General features: G+C 35.6%; 3 protein-coding genes across 4 annotated transcripts in view; 2 read left to right on the top strand and 1 right to left on the bottom strand.

Annotated features, from left to right (window-relative positions):
* Positions 1–128: 128 nt before the first annotated feature.
* On the top strand, positions 129–4,426 carry c19h6orf47 (chromosome 19 C6orf47 homolog). The gene is made up of 2 exons (XM_056480014.1): positions 129–1,114; positions 3,027–4,426. The coding sequence occupies exon 1, from the start codon at positions 140–142 to the stop codon at positions 1,088–1,090; it is 951 nt and encodes a 316-aa protein (XP_056335989.1). The 5' UTR covers positions 129–139; the 3' UTR covers positions 1,091–1,114; positions 3,027–4,426.
* A 2,723-nt stretch (positions 4,427–7,149) lies between these two features.
* ppp1r11 (protein phosphatase 1, regulatory (inhibitor) subunit 11) lies at positions 7,150–12,086 on the bottom strand. Its single transcript, XM_056479331.1, has 3 exons — positions 11,710–12,086; positions 9,066–9,174; positions 7,150–8,846 (listed from the first exon to the last, which is right to left on the bottom strand). Exons 1-3 carry the CDS (start codon positions 11,785–11,787, stop codon positions 8,665–8,667), a joined length of 369 nt encoding a protein of 122 aa, XP_056335306.1. The 5' UTR covers positions 11,788–12,086; the 3' UTR covers positions 7,150–8,664.
* A 60-nt stretch (positions 12,087–12,146) lies between these two features.
* vars2 (valyl-tRNA synthetase 2, mitochondrial) overlaps positions 12,147–21,215 on the top strand; it is a 48,832-nt gene continuing 39,763 nt past the window's right edge. Inside the window, exons 1-8 of one of the 2 annotated variants that reach the window (XM_056479329.1) lie at positions 12,147–12,399; positions 14,350–14,504; positions 15,325–15,489; positions 15,565–15,646; positions 16,012–16,112; positions 19,438–19,559; positions 19,677–19,743; positions 19,841–19,938. In XM_056479329.1, coding sequence (XP_056335304.1) covers positions 15,328–15,489; positions 15,565–15,646; positions 16,012–16,112; positions 19,438–19,559; positions 19,677–19,743; positions 19,841–19,938 — 632 coding nt within the window. In that variant the 5' untranslated portion in view covers positions 12,147–12,399; positions 14,350–14,504; positions 15,325–15,327. The remainder of the gene's footprint in view (positions 12,400–14,349; positions 14,505–15,324; positions 15,490–15,564; positions 15,647–16,011; positions 16,113–19,437; positions 19,560–19,676; positions 19,744–19,840; positions 19,939–21,215) is intronic. The other variant, XM_056479330.1, reaches the window with a different exon arrangement.

Genomic DNA, 21,215 nt, shown 5'->3' with positions numbered 1-21,215 from the left:
AACAAACACTATTATACATTTTAAAAGAAACTACTATTTCAGTATTTTACTTATAAATTTAAAACGCTACTTGCTTCTAGTCAGTTAATTGTGAAATTCGCTAGTTGAAAATTGAATTTCATAACATTTAAGCTTCAACATGACCGCAGTTGTAGGACGAGTTTGGGGGTGGGTCAGTCCAGCAAATCTTTATTCGTCTTGGGGCAGTAGGACCAAACCAGAGACACCCGTCACCATTAAACATGAAACAAAAAGCAGGTGGAGTTTATGGGGACTGACTTCCTTGGTTTGGAGGGGTGAGAATGCCAAAAAGGACCAAAAGACAATCACTGAGGAATTCTGGGAAACCCAGGAGCATTTCAAGCCTTTGGAAGTAGAGGAGCTTCGGGCATTGAGGCCTGATTTAGAGACTGAGAAGGTTGTGGTGCAGAGCTCCCCAAGCTGGTGGAGGCGAATGCTTCCCTCCAGATACTTTTTTTGGCCCCGGTGGTCATCGTCGTCATCCACCAAACTTCGTCAGCAGAAATGTGCTGGGTGGAATGAAGGGACATGGGACAGTGATGAAGTTGATGGAGAATCAGACTACGGGACGCCCCCGCCATCTCCTATGCCACTGTCCCAAAAGGCAGCATTCCGATTCTTCTCTCGCTCGTGGACAGGGAACATCATGCCTGAACATTATGACATTTGTTTTAATTTCCTCCGACATCTTTTTGACTTATTCGTAGTAGGCTTCCTGAGTACTGTATCCCCTCCAACCAAGGTCATTTTGGACGTGCTGGGGGTGCAGGGGGCACTGAAGCTGTGGCTCCATGGGATGGCCATGTTTCTAGTGTCAGCTGTTGGAATGGCTGGACTGCTGTGGGTGGTACAGGAGTACCTGCTGCCGTTTGCTTTGATTTATGGCATAATTCAAGCAATGGTCATCTCTGTCAGTGTTCGTCAGAGTGAAGCTCTGGCAGAAGGGGACGATGGGAAAGGTGACGAAGAGGTCGCAGAGGGTGAGGAGGAACAAGCTGACATATGGGAGCAGAATGAACCACAGCAGACTGCAGATGAAAGCAACAAAGGAGTTAAAAAAAGAAGTTGAAGTCTTGGGAGAAGTTTATTTTGGGTAAGTAGTTTCTGGAAATGGATCGGTTTATTATATTATTTATGAAAGATATACAGTGAAAGCTGTTCAAACCATTTGCTAAGTCAAGGACTTTATTTCTAGTCATACTTGGGGTTGAATTGAACAAACTTTTAACACTAGGGAGACATTTTAATTGACAACAATGTTCAAAAAATGGAAAAGGTTTTTGGATAGACAACATTGTCCGAAAGAAACCACAGAAATGACAAAAACGTTTCATGCACTGGCACACACGTAGTCTTGTAGTCCATCATTGTTGTATTGTTTGTCAAGTACTTGCGCATGCCTATAGATTAAATACAGATGATGCCATCATTTTCAAAAAAATAGCATTTCTGTCATTTCCATCGAGGTGATACCTGTATCATTCTCAAATACTACCACTTTGAAATTTGTTTTTCCAAAGTTTGCATTTGCAACACTTTCAGCACGATACCTCCTTGAACACACCTCAAAATGTATGTTAATAACCTGTACGCTAGCTACACCATCAATGGCAAATAATCAGGTGGTACAGGTTGGATTTTTCCAAAACTGTACAAATTGTTCCACGAGTCGTTATGGAAACTATTTACCTTGTTTACTTTCACTGTAGTAACCACATAGCAATATGAAAAGGAAAAAAAACTTCCAAAAATTGCTTGGCATGACCCAGCAATCCTTATTTTCCACTGAACAATCAGTTATAAATTACCATTTGATTTTTGTAAAGCTGTTCCTCTGTCTCATGTTTTCTTATAAGACTCTTAAATTTAGCTGCAGGGCCTGTGGCTTCAATCTTCAGCCAGAGAAAAACAAGCGTGACATTATCAGAGAGCTGTGAAACCAGCTTGGGATTTTTAAACCATACATGATTTCCATTTCCAAGATTATATGATAATCTCAGTTTCTCTGGGATGCATTTTCAGAGACTTACTGACTGTTTAGGGGGTGCTACTATTGTTGGTAATGTTGGTAAAAAAAAAAAACATGTGTTTGTGACTAATAATAAAAGTTGTTTTGTTCACAGCAGAAATGATTTTTTTTAAGAACATTAACTATAAAAATCACAAATTTCATCATAAATTTAAAACAGCCACAGCTATATTAATAATAATAACCTTTTATGGTATTAAATATACAAAGCAAATTTGATATCTGGTATTTCGTCTGTCTAAATGAAAAGACAAAAACCACCTCCTAATATGTTTTTGGAAAGGTTCACTTCAGCTGCTAAACACCATCGAAGTACTATCCGCTTGTTAAAGTGTGAGGTCCCGCGAAGCAGCTTCTGGGTCCAATCGCCATACTGTATGGGGAGGCTCATCAAGTGGTAATGATTAATGTTTACAAAGCGATGTGTTACTTTTGAAAATCGCAATATATATTATATCCGTGCCTATTATCAGATGGCCAGAAAGTGATTTTTTTATTGTTAGAATATTGGTGTCTGTGAAGTCCAGAGACTGTTGTGTACACCATGATTTTATATTTAGTTCACTTTAATGGGTGATATGACAAAAAAGTGGTCATAAACAAATATTAGTTGCGGCTTGGACCCGGAAACAGTATTTATACGTCACGGCTTACTTAACAAGCGGATTGGTCCATAGTGATGATGTAATAAGCAGGTGTGGCTCTGGGGCTCCGCCTTCTTTGAAATTGGGCATTTAAAGTGTGCAAGCGTTTAAAGTAGCAGATGACAAATTGCAGTGTGTGCCTCTGTGTAGTAGTTACCTTTATTTATTGTGGATGTAAACGTGCTTAAATATCAGGGTGAATTATTATATTTTTTATCATAAATATGGCAGAATTGTCATTTGTGGATGAACTGTTCAAATATGAGGCTTTTCTGTTATTGCATCATGCATAAATATGGGATGATCTTATATGATTGATGTTTCCATCACAGGATGCTGACATACTGAAAACCGAAGATATTTCAACAAAGATTGCCACTTTCATCAGCACCGACCAACAAGTTTCTTATCAGCAATTGAAAAGCACCCTAAATGCACCAGCACCTCGTTTTCTCTCCACTGATGAACTTTTTTTTTTTCAGATTTAAAATATACATCTAATTTACCCCCCAAAAAATGTTTGCATATCCCACCAGCACAAGACGTGGATGAGGAAAAACACTAATATTGAAAAGCAACTATGACAACCTGCAGAAAAATGAGGAAAAAGTCACCCACAAAACTGAAGAACCAGCATTGAATGACTGATTGATTGTCAGGAATATTACAGAGACTTCGAATAGAATGCCACATGATTTCAAAGGCTTAACCAAGTTAAACAATAAGTTGATTTTATGTCCACGCTGTATGTACTGCACATCTGCATGTGTCACTTTAATCATAGCTGGGTGTTGCCTCAAAAAGCGTCTCTGGATTGTTCATATCTTATGTGTGCTGGTCCGTATAATGGATTGAGTCCATTATATCTACCATCCTTCATTCAACCCATTTGTCCACTCACAAACTTTCTCAATGAACTTTTATAAAGCTGTTGTAAAGGATCTGGATGCTAATTATACTTAAACCACTTTTCACAAGCAGCAAACCTGCATTCTACATTATTGATTATATTTTCCAATCTTTAAACCTGTTAAACATGGCATTAAAACCACTCTGTTTGACAAATTTAATGTAAGCTTCATCAAAGCATGTTTCTGATTGACTTAAAATGTATTGCCATTCTTATTTTCAATCGATTATATCTTTTGTGCCTCATAATGTCTGGTATTTTGGCCAGTTCACAGGGAATTATGGGTAACGAAGTTTAGTAATTTTGCACAGCCGCATTATATCCAATGCTTTGTAGCACAAATGTGTTTCGCGCTTGCAAGAATAGCTTTCTCTTCCCGAATGTGTTCAACAAATAGCTTTTAATCTATGCATGTTACGATAGAACTACGAAAAACTCTTTCTTACATTGTGAATGACTTTATATCTTTGAGGTACTGGCTCGAACGTTGGTCACGTTTGTTATTTAAGCATTAAAATTAAAGTAGCTCTAGACTTGTCGTTTACTTTGAGCAATGCAAGAAAACATGTAACCTTTTGAAGGGTCTTTAAAATGTGTTTTTCATTTTTGTAAGTCTCGAATCCGCCAACGTGTGGACCACTGCTGAAGCCTAGAAGGCTGTGAAGAGTAATGAAATCTGGTGTAGGGTGATGTCGATTGCAGCTCAGAGATTGATGTATTAAAGATGGTGGGACACAGAGAGATCTACATCTACAGTTCTTAAGTGCTAAACACTGAGTCTTTAATAGTCTTTACAGCTAAAATAAACTTCCTTTCTCCACATTTCATGTCTGGAGTCTGTTTGTCTGTGTGATGACTTTCTTATATAAGCTGACATAGACGAATGTGGACATGGATTGTATCTGTTATGAGATTGTGGGTTGCACGTCCATTTTTATAGGTTATTTTTTTCATCACGATGGTTGTGTCCACCAATTTCTCTATATCAACTCGAACTAAAATTTGTGCCATGATAGAGATGGTAACTGTAGTTATTCAAAAAGATTAATCAAGCGTTCACATTGTGGAATTAATGGGCTATATGCACAGCTAGTGTTTGTCAGCCAATAATAAACTTCCGGTGAAATCTTTGTGACTATTTTCAATATCATAAGGTTCCTTTTACAGCATCGATGTTGTAATGTCTTTCAAATATAATCGGTTAAATAGACTTGTGCATCCATTTGGTCGTTTAAATGCATGCCTGTCAATAGGAACAGGCTAGTGCCGAAATTTCATTGAAAATACTGGGGTAAAATTAATTTCCATATTTTAAAGACATGGTGTGGAAAAATATAATTGAATGCAGTGCTTCTTGTTTGGTCTGAGACCCACTTTATATCGTATCTCAGCCAGGCAGCGAAGATCGCTGTTTTTTATTAAGAAATCAGATCTTAAACACGGCGATTTTGTATGGGATGACAATCAATCGGAAGCCCTGGGGCTGGCTGACTGAAATTAAAGTTTGTGTGCATATAGCCCATTGGCCATATTGGAAGAACAGAATGTAAACAATGCCACTTAACATAATAAAATGGATATATTTAGCTGATCATTGCTAATAAATAAAACTGATTGATGGTTGCCGTGTTTTGGGATGTAGTATTTCGAATGTAAAAAAAAACAAACATGTAGAGTGCTATAGACTGCCAAAAGTAACAAATAAAGCAGAAGAGAGAAAAGAGCCTGTCTGATGAACAAAATGTGCTTATAGTTGGTCAAACTAAACCAGGATTTCAATATTAAGAATCATGACAGCATTCATGTTTATTCTCACCATTTCCTGTTAAGTATAAGTGAAATATTAGCCAAAGATTTTAATGCTAAAGCATGGCTGCGAAAATGGTTAGCCAAATTCTGATGTAGTAGATGAAGTTATTGGACCATTTGAGAGATTTTTAGTAGCATTATTTCTACACTGTTTATAAGTGTGAGATAGAGGAAAATGACTACATGTATTTACAATGTTTTTTTTTTTTGTCACTGATATAACGTAGATCATTTAACATCAAAAGGTGCTTTATACAGTTGAAGTCAGAATTATTAACCCCCCTTTGAATTTATTTATTTTTTTAAATATTTCCAAGATGTTTAACAGAGCAAGGAAATTTCCACAGTCTAATAATATTTTGCCTTCTAGAGAAAGTCTTATTTGTTTTATTTCATGTAGAATAAAAGCAGTTTTACATTTTTTATGAACCATTTTAAGGTCAAAACTATTAGCCCCTTTAGGCAATTTTTTTTCGACTGTCTACAGAACAAAACAGCATTATACAATAACTTGCCTAATTACTCTAACCTGCCAAGTTAACCTAATTAAACCCAGTTAAGCTTTTCAATGTGATTTTAAGCTGTATAGAAGTGTCTTGAAAATATGTAGTCAAATATTATTTACTGTCATCATGGCAAAGATAAAATAGATCAATTATTAAAAATGAGTTATTAAAATTATGTTTTAAAATGTGTTGAAAAAAATCTCTCTGTTAAACAGAAATTGGGGAAAAAATCAACAGGGGGGCTAATAAATCTGACTTCATCTGTACATACCCTGGTTTAAAATTACCCAATATGCAAAACTGTATTTTTCAAATTGCTATGGGTAATTTTTTCATAATATTTGTTTAAAACAAATGATTCAGGTAGACTTAAAACTAGGGCTATGTGATTAATCGAATAGTCAACATGGCGCATGCATGGCGATGGTCGGGCACAGTTACTGTAAACGTTGCATGTTTGCACTACATTTACGATGATTGGAAGCTGTGCCAGAGATGCCTTGAGACGACATATTTTCTATTACAATAAAATTATTATTTACATTAAAATATTTGTTTACAGAAGATGCAAGAAATGCAGTGTTTAAAATATTATTTACAGGATATACAAGAGTTATTTTATTTAGAAGAGATCCTGCTTATTTTAATATGAAAAACACTGAAAATTATTTATTTTGTTTCCAAAAGTGCAAGTTATTTTAACTTTTTTATAAGAAAAAACTGACTTGATTTTAGGCAATGTGTGTTTTAATTTCAGTTGTTCAACGCTGATGTTAAATAAATAATCATTATTATAGAGCTAGTGTGTGTTTATTTTGAAATCAAGTAATGCACCCTTCCTTCAAACATCTCTCACTTGTAATATGTGAGCATATTTATTATACAAGACAGTACAAAACAAATCAATAAAATAATCATTCATTAATTGTAATCGAGTAAAAATGTTTAATTAATCGAGATCCCTACTTAAAAACCACTTGACTTGTAATTTAGACACTTCTGTTGAGTTAAAATGATCATAAATGTGTGACGAGCTTACTGAAAATCATTTTACTAGATCTACATATCTCTGAGCCAATGCTTTACTCAGTGATCTTTAAAATGATTGTCATTTTCCACATGACCGCTCAATAATTATTAACAATAATGCATGAACAATCATTATATACAATATTTATTTCTTTTTTTGTTGTTACCAAAAAAGGGTGAAGAAAAAAGACAAGCAAACACTTTCTCATTAAGCATTTAATAGATATAAACAACATAATTTAACATCTGTTTACTCGTGTTAAATCCACTCTATGACCTTTGCTATGTACATACAGGTGCATTCAGAGTAAAGGGACGACAGATGGATGTGAACGCTGGGATACAGATGACTGCGGTGATGGTCCTGATGGGAATCAACTGTATCTGACATCAATGGTAAGATGATGTGCATTTGGTTTTGGCCACTGATCAGGATTTAGCCATGCACCCTTTATACCACACATAATCAGTTTACACCGTAAAGCCAGACGGCATGCTCCGTTCCCAATTTTAGCTGGATTTTATACCAATTTCTGCTAAATAAAAGCAGCCATGGAGCCCAGGATGAGATGATGTACCTTACATCGCATGGTGACTGATTTCTCCACTCATTTCATGTGAGGCATGAGAATGAAGGGATGATCAACTTTATAGATCAATCCCATTGTTTAAATGACAATATGCTGTTAATTTACTCATGCTCAGGTAGTCCAAAGTGACTCTTTTTCTTCAACAGATTTTGTTTAATATTTTGTAGTCACACATATTCATTTTGAGTGCTTTTATTTACTCTCAAAATGTCAGACTTGCATTATATGAATCAACAAAGACCACAGATTGAGCTAATATTCCATATTGTCAACAAAATTAAAAGTCAGGATGACCTGAGGGGGAGTAAATTAATAGCAAATGTTCATTTTTACGTAATCTATCCCTTAAATAACCCTCTGCTGTTTAATTCTGATTAATGATCCAGTTAATGCTCTGAATTGGAGCATAACAGATGTTTCTCGGTCTACTTTACTAAGAAAAAACACATCAATTTCTTTGTATGTTCATGCTGACTAGTCTGATTGTCTGAAGGGAGACTCACTAACTCACTCAAAACTAATGGAGATGATTTGATCATAAATATTCAAAAGGTTGAGTTCCTGAAATTTGTATTTATTCTTTTATTGAAATTCACTATAGCACACAACACATAAAACTCCTCAATTTCCTCAAGTGATCAAGTGATATGAAGAAATACTGCTGCTAGAATTGTGACACCGCAAGGCAATTTTTATTTAATATAAAATTCCTTTTTTTATTCCTTTTAAATTCGACTGAAGTCGGTGGAACCTTAGATTTGAAGGTTTTTCGATTCATTAAAACATTTGTGGACACAGAACCGGTAAGATCGTGTTGTTAACACAAAGAAATAAATATCGATTTTTACAAAAAGAAATAAAAGCCAATGCCTATGTACAACAAACGTAAATTCTCCGGCAGCATTCAGATCGCAGAGTTTTCTCCTAGTCATCCCATTAATGACTGCGAAGAAAACAAATCACATTGCATTGCTCTACAAGCTTTCATTCATCAAAAAAGAAGCTTTTGACACCCGGTGATGATGTGATGTAATGGAGTGTGAGTGAGGATGAGGGATTATGAATGTAGTGCCCACGCCGCCCTTTTCCCTTCCCTCCAAAACAGCTCTCCCACTGGCGTTAACATCTAATGAGGGTTTGTTCCCCCAGAACTAGGTGGCACTGTGGTCCCTCCACCCTCCCTTTGTCCATGGCCTCTTCTCCCATGTCCCAGAATGCAATGTGCGCTCCCGCAACCCTCCTCGTCATCGCCCTCACTTTCCGAGGAAGATTCCCCAAACTGTCGAGGCTTCTCGTAAATGCAGCAACCTGAACATATCAAAGTGTTGACAAATAAGCACCGAGGATGTTCTATTTCAAGAAATGAGACATTCGCTTGAGAAGGTGCGGGGTGGTTTTAATCTGAATTTCAAGGGCAGCTATTTTAAAGCTGGCCCAGATCTGCCTTTCTTGTGTTATGTTTCCAAGTATGAAACTGATTCATTTATTTTTTTATATCAGACTTTATAGTGTTAAACTGAGACTCACACTTTGAGGACCGCCGGCCGAGATGCTCATTGTCCACCGTGTCACTGGACCACTCCACTTTCTTCTCCGTCTTCCTTTTCCTGAGCTTGATGGTCAGGCTTCTGCCCTCCTGATCAAACATCAAACAGACCATCATATAGAGAAATGTTTTGATGAAAATAGTAAATTATGATAGCTACTTTTTTTTTCATAGCAACCAAGATTTCTGCCTAACTACATAACTACTTTGTGTCACTCTAAAATGAATTTACCTATAATCATATCAACTCGTATTAGGGTTGAGCAATGTCGATCAATTTGGCATCGAACATTGTCTAATGTGACACATCGCGATGGACGATGGCATCGTAGGAAGAGGTAAATTATTATTTATGAATAATTAATTATTTCATAACGAATTAATTATTTGTAGCCTACCGTTTCAAATACCTGACCCGCATGGTCTTTGTTTTACCCATAACCAAATCATGAATAAATGACGATAAGTTACACACAAATTACACGTCAATCCATTTTTTGTAATTAATAATTTTATTGTAATAGAGAATATGCCATCTCAAGGCATCTCTGGCACAGCTTCCAATCATCGTCAAACGTGCAACGTGTTTACATTTTTCGAGAAGTGCGCGGGTGTGCGACTACTCAAAGGCTACGTCAAACCATACCATATATATAGGCGATGCAGTGGCGCAGTAGGTAGTGCTGTCGCCTCACAGCAAGAAGGTCGCTGGTTCGAGCCTCGACTGGATCAGTTGCCGTTTCTGTGTGAAGTTTGCATGTTCTCCCTGCATTCGTGTGGGTTTCCTCCGGGTGCTCCGGTTTCCCCCACAGTCCAAAGACATGCGTAGGCTAAATTGTCCGTAGTGTATGAGAGTGAATGAGTGTGTGTGGATGTTTCCCGGAGATGGGTTGCGCCTGGAAGGGCATCTGCTGCGTAAAACACATGCTGGATAAGTTGGTGGTTCATTCCGTGGTGGCGACCCCGGATTAATGAAGGGATCAGTTGCCGTTTCTGTGTGAAGTTTGCATGTTCTCACTGCGTTCGCGTGGGTTTCCTCCGGGTGCTCCGGTTTCCCCCACAGTCCAAAGACATGCGGTACAGGTGAATTGGGTAGGCTAAATTGTCCGTAGTGTATGAGTGTGTGTGGATGTTTCCCGGAGATGGGTTGCGCCTGGAAGGGCATCTGCTGCATAAAACACATGCTGGATAAGTTGGTGGTTCATTCCGCTGCGGCGACTCCGCATTAATGAAGGGACTGAGCCGAAAAGAAAATGAAAGATATATATATATATATATATATATATATATATATATATATATATATATATATATATATGTATGTATGTGTAAATATATTATATAGTACATTAGGACTGGGCGATAATTCAATATTAATTCAACGATAATTATCACGATATATATTTTGTCAATAAAACGATAATGACAGTTCGATAATGTTTAAACACTATGGATAACGCTGCGCAGCCATTTTGCAACCTGCACTTCCGGATGCCGCACATAGTATAAGTTTACAACCATACAGTGCTAGCTGCACATGGAGGAGTAAGAAAAAAAAAAAGTTAAATGTCCATGCTTAATCAGTCATCGATGAGGTCTATCGATTAAAGGGTTATTGGCAATCAATAGATCATCAAGTAATCGTCAGCATCCCTAATTAAAATATATTAAATGTTAGACATTTCACCCTAAATTCACCATACTCACCGTTAAAAGGAGAGTTCATCCAAAACTGAAAATTCTGTCACCATTAATTCATCTTTTACTTGTTCCAAACCTGTGTTACTTTTTTCTGATGTTGAACAATAAAATACAATAATTTATAGGGTAATGTCTTTGCTTGTTGAAAACTTGAACAGTAAATGCTGAAAAATAGTTAAGATTGTTCTTTTGTTTATAATTATTTTTCATTTAGATTGTCAGACAGCTAAAACACTTCACAAAAATGTCTTAAATCAGCTGCACAAAGGAATTGGCATGCTGAAAATCCTTTCTATTGATAGATATAAAGAATTGATATTTATCGTGATAATTATTGATATTGACTGATATGAAAAAAATATTGTGATTATCGTGATAATTTTTGCCATATCTTGCAGCTTTAAATTATATTTATAATTTTCATTTTAGTTCAAGTAACGTCTGTGTATTTTTTTGAAATTTAGGTTTCAATAGGTCTACGGTTTATTTCTTCTTATTATTTAGTACATCATTAAACTAAATAAAAATGTAAAAAATACTGTAAAAATCCTTTCATAATTGAATCTTTCCATTATTTTAATTCATTTTTTGAAGCAGAAACCATAAAAATTGTACAAACTAAACTACCATGGCATATACAATAAATGTCAATAATGATGAATTTACAGGTGTATTTTTGTCATGTTGTGGGTCAACCTGTAATCACAACACACTGCCAAACCAGTCAGCACACATAAACCCTGCTGAATACGCTGATTACAAAACAGGCCTTATGCTGGTATCTAGTCAGTCTATTTTAAACCACTAACGTTAATTATAACAACCACAAGAGCCTAAAGGCTGCTAGTCTGAGTCCTGTAGCCTGAATGACTCGCTGTAAGTCTGCTCAGTGATGGTGTCTACCGTAACTAGGGCACACAGTACCTGCTGGGGTGGAGGCGGTGTGCCCGTCTGAACGGTCTCCGTTATCGTCTCACTCGATGTACCTGGAACCTCCGCCATCGCACTGATGAAGCCCGAATAAACCTTCCAGCGGCGCTCGATAGACTTCAATCGACAAACGTCTGGCTTTGGTTTTGAGATTTTAAGAAATAACCACTACTGTCGTCGGCTGGTGGTGTCAGAATGTCGAGGTGGTCGCTTTATGAATCTCAGATGAATGCATGAGATGAATTTGCAGCAGTCTAATCACTCTTAAGGAAGGACGGATTTGAGGACGGACCAGTTCGTGAGGTTGATTGTGCTTCAAAAACTAGTCAGCTGACTAGCTAGATAGGATTCTGAGAAGTTGAGAAGTCGTAAAACGAAGCGACAATAGCTCACCACTGTTGTCTACGAGGCAGCGTGTGAGCATTTGAGACGCAGTCTCTGAGTGTTCACCTAAAAACGCTCCGGTCAGAAACAGGACGCTTCGAGAATTTGTATGGTGACAAGGAAGAAATATCGACTGTATTGTGACTTTCGTCGCTTACAGCTTTTTGATTTGTTATGCAGCAGTGTATTGATCAAAATAGTTTGAGTTGTGTGGAATTTTAGACCTCAAATATCGCAGGGAAAAATCAGTGCTGTGTTCGCAACATGTCTGCGCCCTGTGACAGCACACACTGAGTGGAGGTACAGTATTTTCTCTTCAGCATTTAATCAATCTGGATGAGTGTAGTGTAAACTATGCCAGCAATTGTGCTGCAGAACGCATTTATTTACAACATTTTCTCAAACACGAGCTTTTATTGATTTTAAATCACTTTAAAATCAAACACACATGTTTGACCCTGTATATCATAATTTCAGAATACTGAATGATAATCATATTCATGTCACATTGCTCCAGCATCGTACTAATTTATATTATTAATATGCAATTATTATTTTTTGAATTGGTGTTTTATTGTTTGTTTGAGTAGCTTTTTAAAGCTTTAGTAATTTTGCCATTTTTATTTGTTATTATTACTTTTTAAATATCTCTTTAATCAGTTTTTATTCAAAATATATATTTTATTTATCTTTAGTTCTTCAACTTACATTAATGTCAATTCACTGAAAAACTGAGTAGAAAATACTTTATAGATAATTGTCCCCAGGAAGGTTCATTTTTAAAGATTTAATGTTCTTGCAGCACGAGGACAATACACAAGAAACACAAGTGGATCCATTCTGGTTGCTCAAAGGGAAGTCCTTTGAGGCTTGTTTTACAGGCATACAAACAGATGATCAAGCATTGTCTTTAATCATTGGTCTACTCTAAACAGTTTGTTTTGTAGAATCTCATTGATCAAATGCTCTTGTCACACAATATACCTGCAACTGGCAAATTCCAACCGTTCAACTGATTAAAAAGTACCGCTGAGCTTGTGATTATATCAAGAAGAACATACATGTATAACATTAACTTTGGGCTTATTTAAAATGATTTATATATATATATATATATATATATATATATATATATATATATATATATATATATATATATATATATATATATATATATATATATATATAATATGCATATGTGTGAAAGTGAACTGGGAAGGCTAAATTGTTCGTAGTGTATGAGTGTGAATTAGTGTGTATAGATGTTTCCCAGAGATGGGTTGCGGCTGTTCACTGCGTAAAACATGTGCTGTATAAGTTGGTGGCTCATTCTGCTGTGGCAACCCCGGATTAATAAAGAGACTAAGCCGAAAAAAAAATGAATGAATGAATGCATATATACAGTTGAGGTCAGAATTATTAGCCCCCTTTGAATTTTTTTTTGTCTTTTTTAAATGTTTCTCAAATGATGTTTAACAGCAAGGAAATTTTCACAGTATGTCTGATAATATTTTTTTCTTCTGGAGAAAGTCTAATTTGTTTTAATTCAGCTAGAACAAAAGCAGTTAAATTTTTTTTCAAAACCCATTTTAAGGTCAAAATTATTAGCCCCTTTAAGCTATATTTTTTTTTCTGAGAGTCTCCAGAACAAACCATCATTATACAATAAATTGCCTAATTACCCTAACCTGCCTAGTTAACCTAATTAATCCAGTTAAGCCTTTAAATGTCACTTTAAGCTGCATAGAAGGGTCTAGTAAAATATTATTTACTGTCATCGGGGCAAAGATAAAATAAATCAGTTATTAGAAATGAGTTATTAAAACTATTACGTTTAGAAATGTGTTGAAAAAAAATCTTCTCTTCGTTAAACAGAAATTGGGGGGGTGGGATAAACAGGGGGCTAATAATTCAGGGGGCTGATAATTCTGACTTCATGACTTCAACTGTATATATATATATATATATATATATATATATATATATATATATATATATATATATATATATATATATATATATATATATATATATATATATATATATATATATATATACATCAAATAATATTAAGATCAATAAATTAATAATTGCCTTTTTTTGTAAGTTTAAGTTTTCATCTAATATTTATATTTTATTTCAACTTCAACGCAAGTACCAAAACATTAAGGTTTTTAGTTGTTGTTGTTTTTTTTTTTACAATTTCAAAAAGATTTGAAAAATAGAGACAATTTATCTTTTCTCCAACAGAGCAACTGCGTGATGCTATCATGTCAATATGGATCAAAATCTCTGAGAAATTTTCCAGTACCTTGTTGAATCTATGCCACGAAGGATTAAGGCAGTTCTGAAGGCAAAAGGGGGTCCAACCCTGTACTAGTAAGGTGTGCCTAATAAAGTGGCCGGTGAGTGTACATACACAATGAATTACAATAGGCTTTAAAATAACATAGATAGAAAATAAAATAAAATGGACGGAAGAAAAAATGTGAGAAATAAATAACAGTCAAAATGCAAATACAAAGTTTAAATCCATCTGCTCTATATGTCAGCACAGGTGGCCAAATAAGATAACATTTTTGACAGCAACCTTTGGTGGAGTACCAAATCTTCTTCATTGTAAGCTTGTACATAATCCAATGATTAAAAGTTGGTGGAAATTTGTCTTTCCATTTAAGCAGTAAAAGATGTCTAGCAATTAATGTTGAAAAGCAAATCATACTTTTGGGATAATTGTCTATGGGATCTATAATTAAAAAAATATTCCAACTATATGGCAAGAGTTAAATGATACATGCAAAATAATAAAAAATTAAATAATAATTGCCAGAACTTTGTGAGTTTAGAACATGACCAAAACATGTGTGTGTGTGTGTGTGTGTGCTATCTCTACTTCACATCTATTACATAAGGGATTTATAGTTGGTGAAAATTTAGCTAAGTTTGCTTTTTTCCAGTGTAGGTGATGAACCCAACATTTCATTTGATCTGTAGCTAGATTTATTACATTTTTTAAACTAATAAAAAAAATAATTGCACTAACAGCAAGGTAAGTAAAACATGGTGCCAGATCTACAAAACATTGAAGTATATTGATTTATTGTGTTACTTATGATTTAAATGTGATACACAAATTAATTATCAAAAACCATTTGTTTTATTTTGCCACCAGTTATTGAGCATATGAATTGTTGTTTCTTTAAGCAATATGATTTTTGATTTCAGGACATGTGGAAGCCCGTGCATGTGGCGTCACCCAGGATCTGGTGCAGATTTGGATGCAGACTCTGCTCTGAAACCTCCTCCAACACACAGTCTTCTAATCATTCCCGGACACAAGCAGAGAAAGCCAAACGCAGACAAGCCCGGGAGAAGGCCATTCTCTGTAGTGTGAGTTGATCATCATGACAATAGTACACATTTATGTTTGCCTTAAAGCCTTACAACTCTTGGAACTTTTTACAGGACGTGAATGATGATGGACTGAGCTGGTCAGATAAAGAAAAGATAAAGTACACAGCTGCACTCTCTCCTGGAGAGAAGAAAGGTGATTGTTTATTTCGCTCTTCCTTTTGTGTTTTGTGTATCAAGCAGAAAAAGACAGAAAATTCTGTCATTTAGTAACGATCCACTTAATATTTATTTCCACTGTTGAAAACACACAAAAAAGATACTTTGAAGAATGTTGAAAACCGTCAGCTATTATTTTTTCCTAGTATGGGTGTCAATGGCTGCTGATTTTTTAACATTCTTAAAAATATAATTTTTGTGTTCAACAGAAGGTAGAATAGAAATTAGAAGGTGGTAAATTAATTTGACTGAATGTTTTGGATGGAGTTTGAGTTTGATGTCACTGATGTAGTTATTACAGATGAATATTGCAATAATCCCTTTATACATCCTCTATTTTAGACACCACTTTGCCCCTCCCACAATCCTACAGCCCAGAGTATGTGGAGTTTGGCTGGTATCAGTGGTGGGAGAAACAGGGATTCTTCAGTCCCGAGCAGCATGTAAGAGAGTCCACTGTGATTATTTTAAAATCTAAAAAAGATACAACTTCCATTTTGTTATCAAATTGAAGGCTTTGCAGAAGGGTCAAAAATGAAAAAGCTTTTTATTTTTGTTTATCAGAACGTGCCCTGTTGAGTTTCAAAATAACTCTATCCTTTATATAATTCTTTTTCCTACTTTTTTATGAGAAGACACCCATTTAAATGCCATTTATTCATTCATTCATTCATTCATTTTCCTTCGGTGTAGTCCCTTATTTATCAGGGGTCACCACAGCAGAATAAACCACCAATTATTTCAGCATATGTTTCACGCAGTGGATGCCCTTCGAGACGCAACCCAGTACTGGGAAACACACTCACATTCACACACACAATCATACACTATGGACACTTTTGTTTACCCAATTTACCTATAGTGCATGTCTTTGGACTGTGGGGGAAACAGGAGCACCTGGAGAAAACCCAAACGAAAATGGGGAGAACAACTCCACATAGAAATGCCAACTGACCGGGACTCAAACTAGCAACCTTCTTGCTGTGAGGTGACAGCGCTAACCACTGAGCCACCATGCCACCCGACACAAAAAATATTTTCACAAAAATATTAAGAGCTTTAATAATAATAATATTAATAAGTAGCAATGTTTCTTATAATTCTGTTTGATGAATTTTTGAAGGATCATGATGTGGAAAATTCAGCTTTACACATGAAGAATAATTTGTAATCCATAGTATATTAAAAATAGAAACAGCTATTTAGAATTTTCCAACGGTTAAGAATATTTTTCAGCTTTAAAGTAACAGTTAAACAATGTTATAATATTTTAATTAGCATTTTTTATTTATTTATTTGACTTTTAGTGAGCTGAATGTCTTTAAATATAAGGCTAAATTTCAGCCAAACTGTGCAGATCTTTTATTTGCATTATTTTTATTTGTAATTTTAGGGATATTACCTTTAGCTTTTTTTTTGGCTCATACAATACCAATTTTAACAAAAACTTTCAGCCGATTGCAATACCGATATTGGTCAGTTGCATACAGTACTATTAGTTTTACTGACCATGCATTGGATTCATTTAACATTCCAACATTTTAAGAGAGGCAAAAGTTAAGATACAAAAACGTATGACAATCTGTGATTTTTGGTGTTCAGTATTTCTTTTAAAAACAGTAACCTCTATTTGGCATATAATAGAACATACTGTATACATTTAATAAACCTAAATTATAAATCGAGTGCTGTTGCTATATGTAAGTTATACATTTTGCTGCTCCAGAAAACTATTGAATCACTAGTGCAGTCACTCTCTTTTATTGTCCAAGAACTATGGTTTTGGGCCAGTGCTTGAGGCATGGTGCACACCAGTTGCTTTCCTGACACAAATCTTACATTTTGTAAATTTTACACCCTAAGATGTAGGTCTGATATTTTGACCAGATTAAATTTTGTTTTTAGTATTAAATATTTTGCTCTGAGAAAACATTTTTTTTTATTATTAAAAAAGAAAATAATTAATTATTTATTCAGAAGAAATAATTAATAATTATTCAGAAGAAGTGTTACCCATTTATGTCTTTATGTAAATAATAAACCATCAGTATCTGCCTTTTTATGTTATAATTGCAGATATGCAGATAGCTTTAATTGAATCCAATATTAACCAATAAATATTGGTGGCCAACACATCAGTGCATCACTAGTTATTTGGTAGAGCAACTGTATTATTATAAATATAAACGTTACAATTGTTTTCAACATACAGGGCATCCAGAAAGTATTCATAGCGCTTCACTTTTTCCACATTTTTTATGTTACAGCCTTATTCCAAAATGGATTAAATTCATTAATTTCCTCAAAATTCTACACACAACAACCCATAATGACAATGTGAAAAAAGATTTTTTTGAAATTGTTGCAAATTTATTAAACATAAAAAAATCACATGTACATAAGTATTCACAACCTTTGCTCAATACTTTGTTGATGCACCTTTGGCAGCAATTGCAGCCTCAAGTCTTTTTAAATATGATGCCACAAGCTTGGCACACCTGTCTTTCAGGAATAGTTGCCCATTCCTCTTTGCAGTACCTCTCAAGCTCTATCAGGTTGGATGGGAAGCACGGTGTGCTGCCATTTTCAGATCTCTCCAGAGATGTTCAATAGAATTTAGGTCTGGGCTCAGGCTGGGCCACTTAAGGACATTCACAGAGTTGTTGTGAAGCCACTCCATTGATATTTTGACAGTGTGCTTTGGGTCATTGTCCTGCTGGAGGATTTACCGTCGCCCCAGTCTGAGGTCACTCTGAAGCAGGTTTTCATTTAGGATGTCTGTGTACATTGCTGCATTCATCTTTCCCTCTAATCTGACTAGTCTTCCAGTTCCTGCTGCTGAAAAACATCCCAACAGCATGATGCTGCCACTACCATGCTTAACTGTAGGGAAGGTATTAGCCTGGTGATGAGCGGTGCCTAGTTTTCTCCAAACGTAACGCCTGGCATTCAGTCTAAGGAGTTCAATTTGATTCTCATCAGACCAGAGAATTTTGTTTCTTATGGTCTGAGAGTCGTTCAGATGCCTTTTGGCAAATTCCAGATGGGGAGTGACTTCCGTCTGGCCACTCTACCATACAGGACTGATTGGTGGATTGCTGCACAGATGGTTGTCCTTCTGTAAGGTTCTCCTCTCTCCACAGTAGAACGCTGGCACTCAGAAAGAGGTACCATCAGGTTATTTATCACCTTCCTGACTAAGGCCCTTCTCTCCCGATCACTCAGCTTAGATGGCCGGCCAGCTCTAGGGATTTTCAGAGCAGCAGAAATTTTTCTGTAACCTTCCCCAGCCTTGTGCCTAGAGACAATTCTGTCTCGGAGGTCTACAGACAATTCCTTTGTCTTCATGCTTGGTTTGTGCTTTGACATGCACTGTCAACCCTGGGACCTTTTATAGACCGGTGTATGCCTTTTCAAATCATGTCCAATCAACTGAATTTACCACAGGTGAACTCCAATTAAGCTGCTGAAACATCTCAAGAATGATCAGTGGAAACAGAATGTATCTGAGCTCAATTTAGAGCTTAACGGCAAAGGCTGGGAAAACTTATGTACTTGTGATTTTTCAGGTTTTTTATTTTTAATAAATTTGTAACCTTGTTCCTTTTTAAGCCATTTTGGAATAAGACTGTAACATAAAAAATATGGAAAAAGTGAAGAGCTATGAATATTTTTTTGGGTGCACTGTATATATGTTACAATTGTTTTCAACATACAATTGGTGGAATTCTAAATATGCATGTGTATGTTTTTTTTATTCTTCCTCAGAGTAAACAACCCCATGCAGTTGATAAACACTTCTCCTTGTGTATTCCACCGCCGAACGTGACTGGGACTTTACATCTCGGACATGCGCTGACTGTGGCGATAGAAGATACTTTGGCTCGCTGGTACATTTGAAAAACACTTTAATTATTACTCTATACCATAAAATGCATCAATAATACATGTATAAATATAAATGTAGACCTAGACCAAAAACATAACACAATATTTGTTCTGTTCAGGCGGCGTATGCAGGGCTATAAGGTACTGTGGGTTCCAGGCTGTGACCACGCAGGGATTGCAACACAGGTATCTCATTTCTCCATCTGTTAAATGCTAGAAGAGGATGCTGAGATGTCATTTTCTATGTAAATTTGCTGATCTCTAATGGGTCTGTGTTTGATAGTCCGTGGTGGAGAGGAAACTGTTGAGGGAACAAGGGAGGAGCAGACAGGATTTCAGCAGGGAGGAGTTCCTCAAACAGGTCTGGATGTGGAAAAATGAGTGAGTGTCCTCTTCTTTTTTTTTTTTTACTATGGCCAAAAAATGTTTTGTTGATGCTGAAATTGCTATTTTTTATTATATATGTCCAGGAGATAATTGTTGAACTCTTTCCCTTTCCATTTTTACCTAAAATTGACAACCTTCAAATTTTTTTTTGCTAGGAACATATTAGCATAGTAGATAGTAAAACAAAGATAAAAAAATCCTCCGCTTTCAGACAAAAAATGTTTTATTCTGTCTTCTTGTGTTCATGTTTTATCTGAACTAAAGTACAGGAAGGTTTCATCAACTTTTTTTGATGAAAAAAATCAGAGAAAATGGATTTTTCTAAAAGTAGTGTATTGTTTACTAAATGTAGTATATAATACATGCCCACACAAACACGATCTTACTTTCTCTTTCACTGATCAACTTATATTCCGTTTTCATGAGACAGAGAAGCCCTGTTTCTCACTCAGGACATGCATTAATGCTTCTCCAACTATAATATACCTAAAACATGGATTACCATAAATACTCGTCAATGACAAGGAAGCGTTTTCTCATAATTGATGGGTGATCTCATCAATGGTGGGGAAAAAGTTAAAGGAATAATTCACCTCAAATCCTGTTATTAATCTTTCACTCCCATGTCATTGCAATTTCCCAAAACTTTTGTTCATCTTCAAAACAAATTAAGACGTTTTAAGTGGAAATAGAGAGCTCTTTGACCTATCATAGCCAGGCATGTGAGACATTCAAAGTCCAGAAAAGAACCGAAAAACATCATCAAAACATAACCATGTGACTTCCGTGGTTCAATCCTGTGAAGCTCCAAAAACATTTTTGTTTACCAAACACTTCAGTGTCTGGTTAAGGTGCACGTTTACTACAGGCAATACAGCATATTGGCTATTAGAGTCAGAAGCACAACACATAAGTATCGCACTACCGTTGTAGTAAATGCACAACCTGATCTAATGTGGTAGACATTGCCGTACAAAGTATTTGTATTTTTATTTTTTTTTTTACAGTTTTTGGCTCACTGTTCTTGCAGCTTTGTATGTTACATGGAATATTTTGATGATATTTTTGGTTTCTTTTCTGAACTTTGAATGTCTCACATTGCCAAACGTCTCATTATTTAGTTAAAACGATGTTGTATTATGAAGTATTTTTGGGAATGGCTGTTATTGATCATTTATCCATGTCATGTGCATCATCATCATAATTAACTATTTTTATTTCTGTTCCCTCATAATTTTTTATCAAAATATCTCACAATAAGGAAGATAGTC

Source organism: Danio aesculapii, chromosome 19, assembly GCF_903798145.1.
Source record: "Danio aesculapii chromosome 19, fDanAes4.1, whole genome shotgun sequence".
NCBI lineage: Eukaryota > Metazoa > Chordata > Actinopteri > Cypriniformes > Danionidae > Danio > Danio aesculapii.
The sequence above is the reverse complement of the archived record's forward strand: the minus strand, read 5'-3'. Positions and strand labels throughout refer to the sequence as shown.

Excerpts from the sequence above, each read along its gene's own strand:
- c19h6orf47 (XM_056480014.1), top strand. The coding sequence starts at position 140 with ATGACCGCAGTTGTAGGACGAGTTTGGGGGTGGGTCAGTCCAGCAAAT.
- ppp1r11 (XM_056479331.1), bottom strand. The coding sequence starts at position 11,787 with ATGGCGGAGGTTCCAGGTACATCGAGTGAGACGATAACGGAGACCGTT. Across the intron at positions 9,175-11,709 it reads CACCGCCTCCACCCCAGCAG|GAGGGCAGAAGCCTGACCAT; the intron begins GTACTGTGTGCC and ends ATGTTTGATCAG. Across the intron at positions 8,847-9,065 it reads CGGCCGGCGGTCCTCAAAGT|GTTGCTGCATTTACGAGAAG; the intron begins GTGAGTCTCAGT and ends TGATATGTTCAG.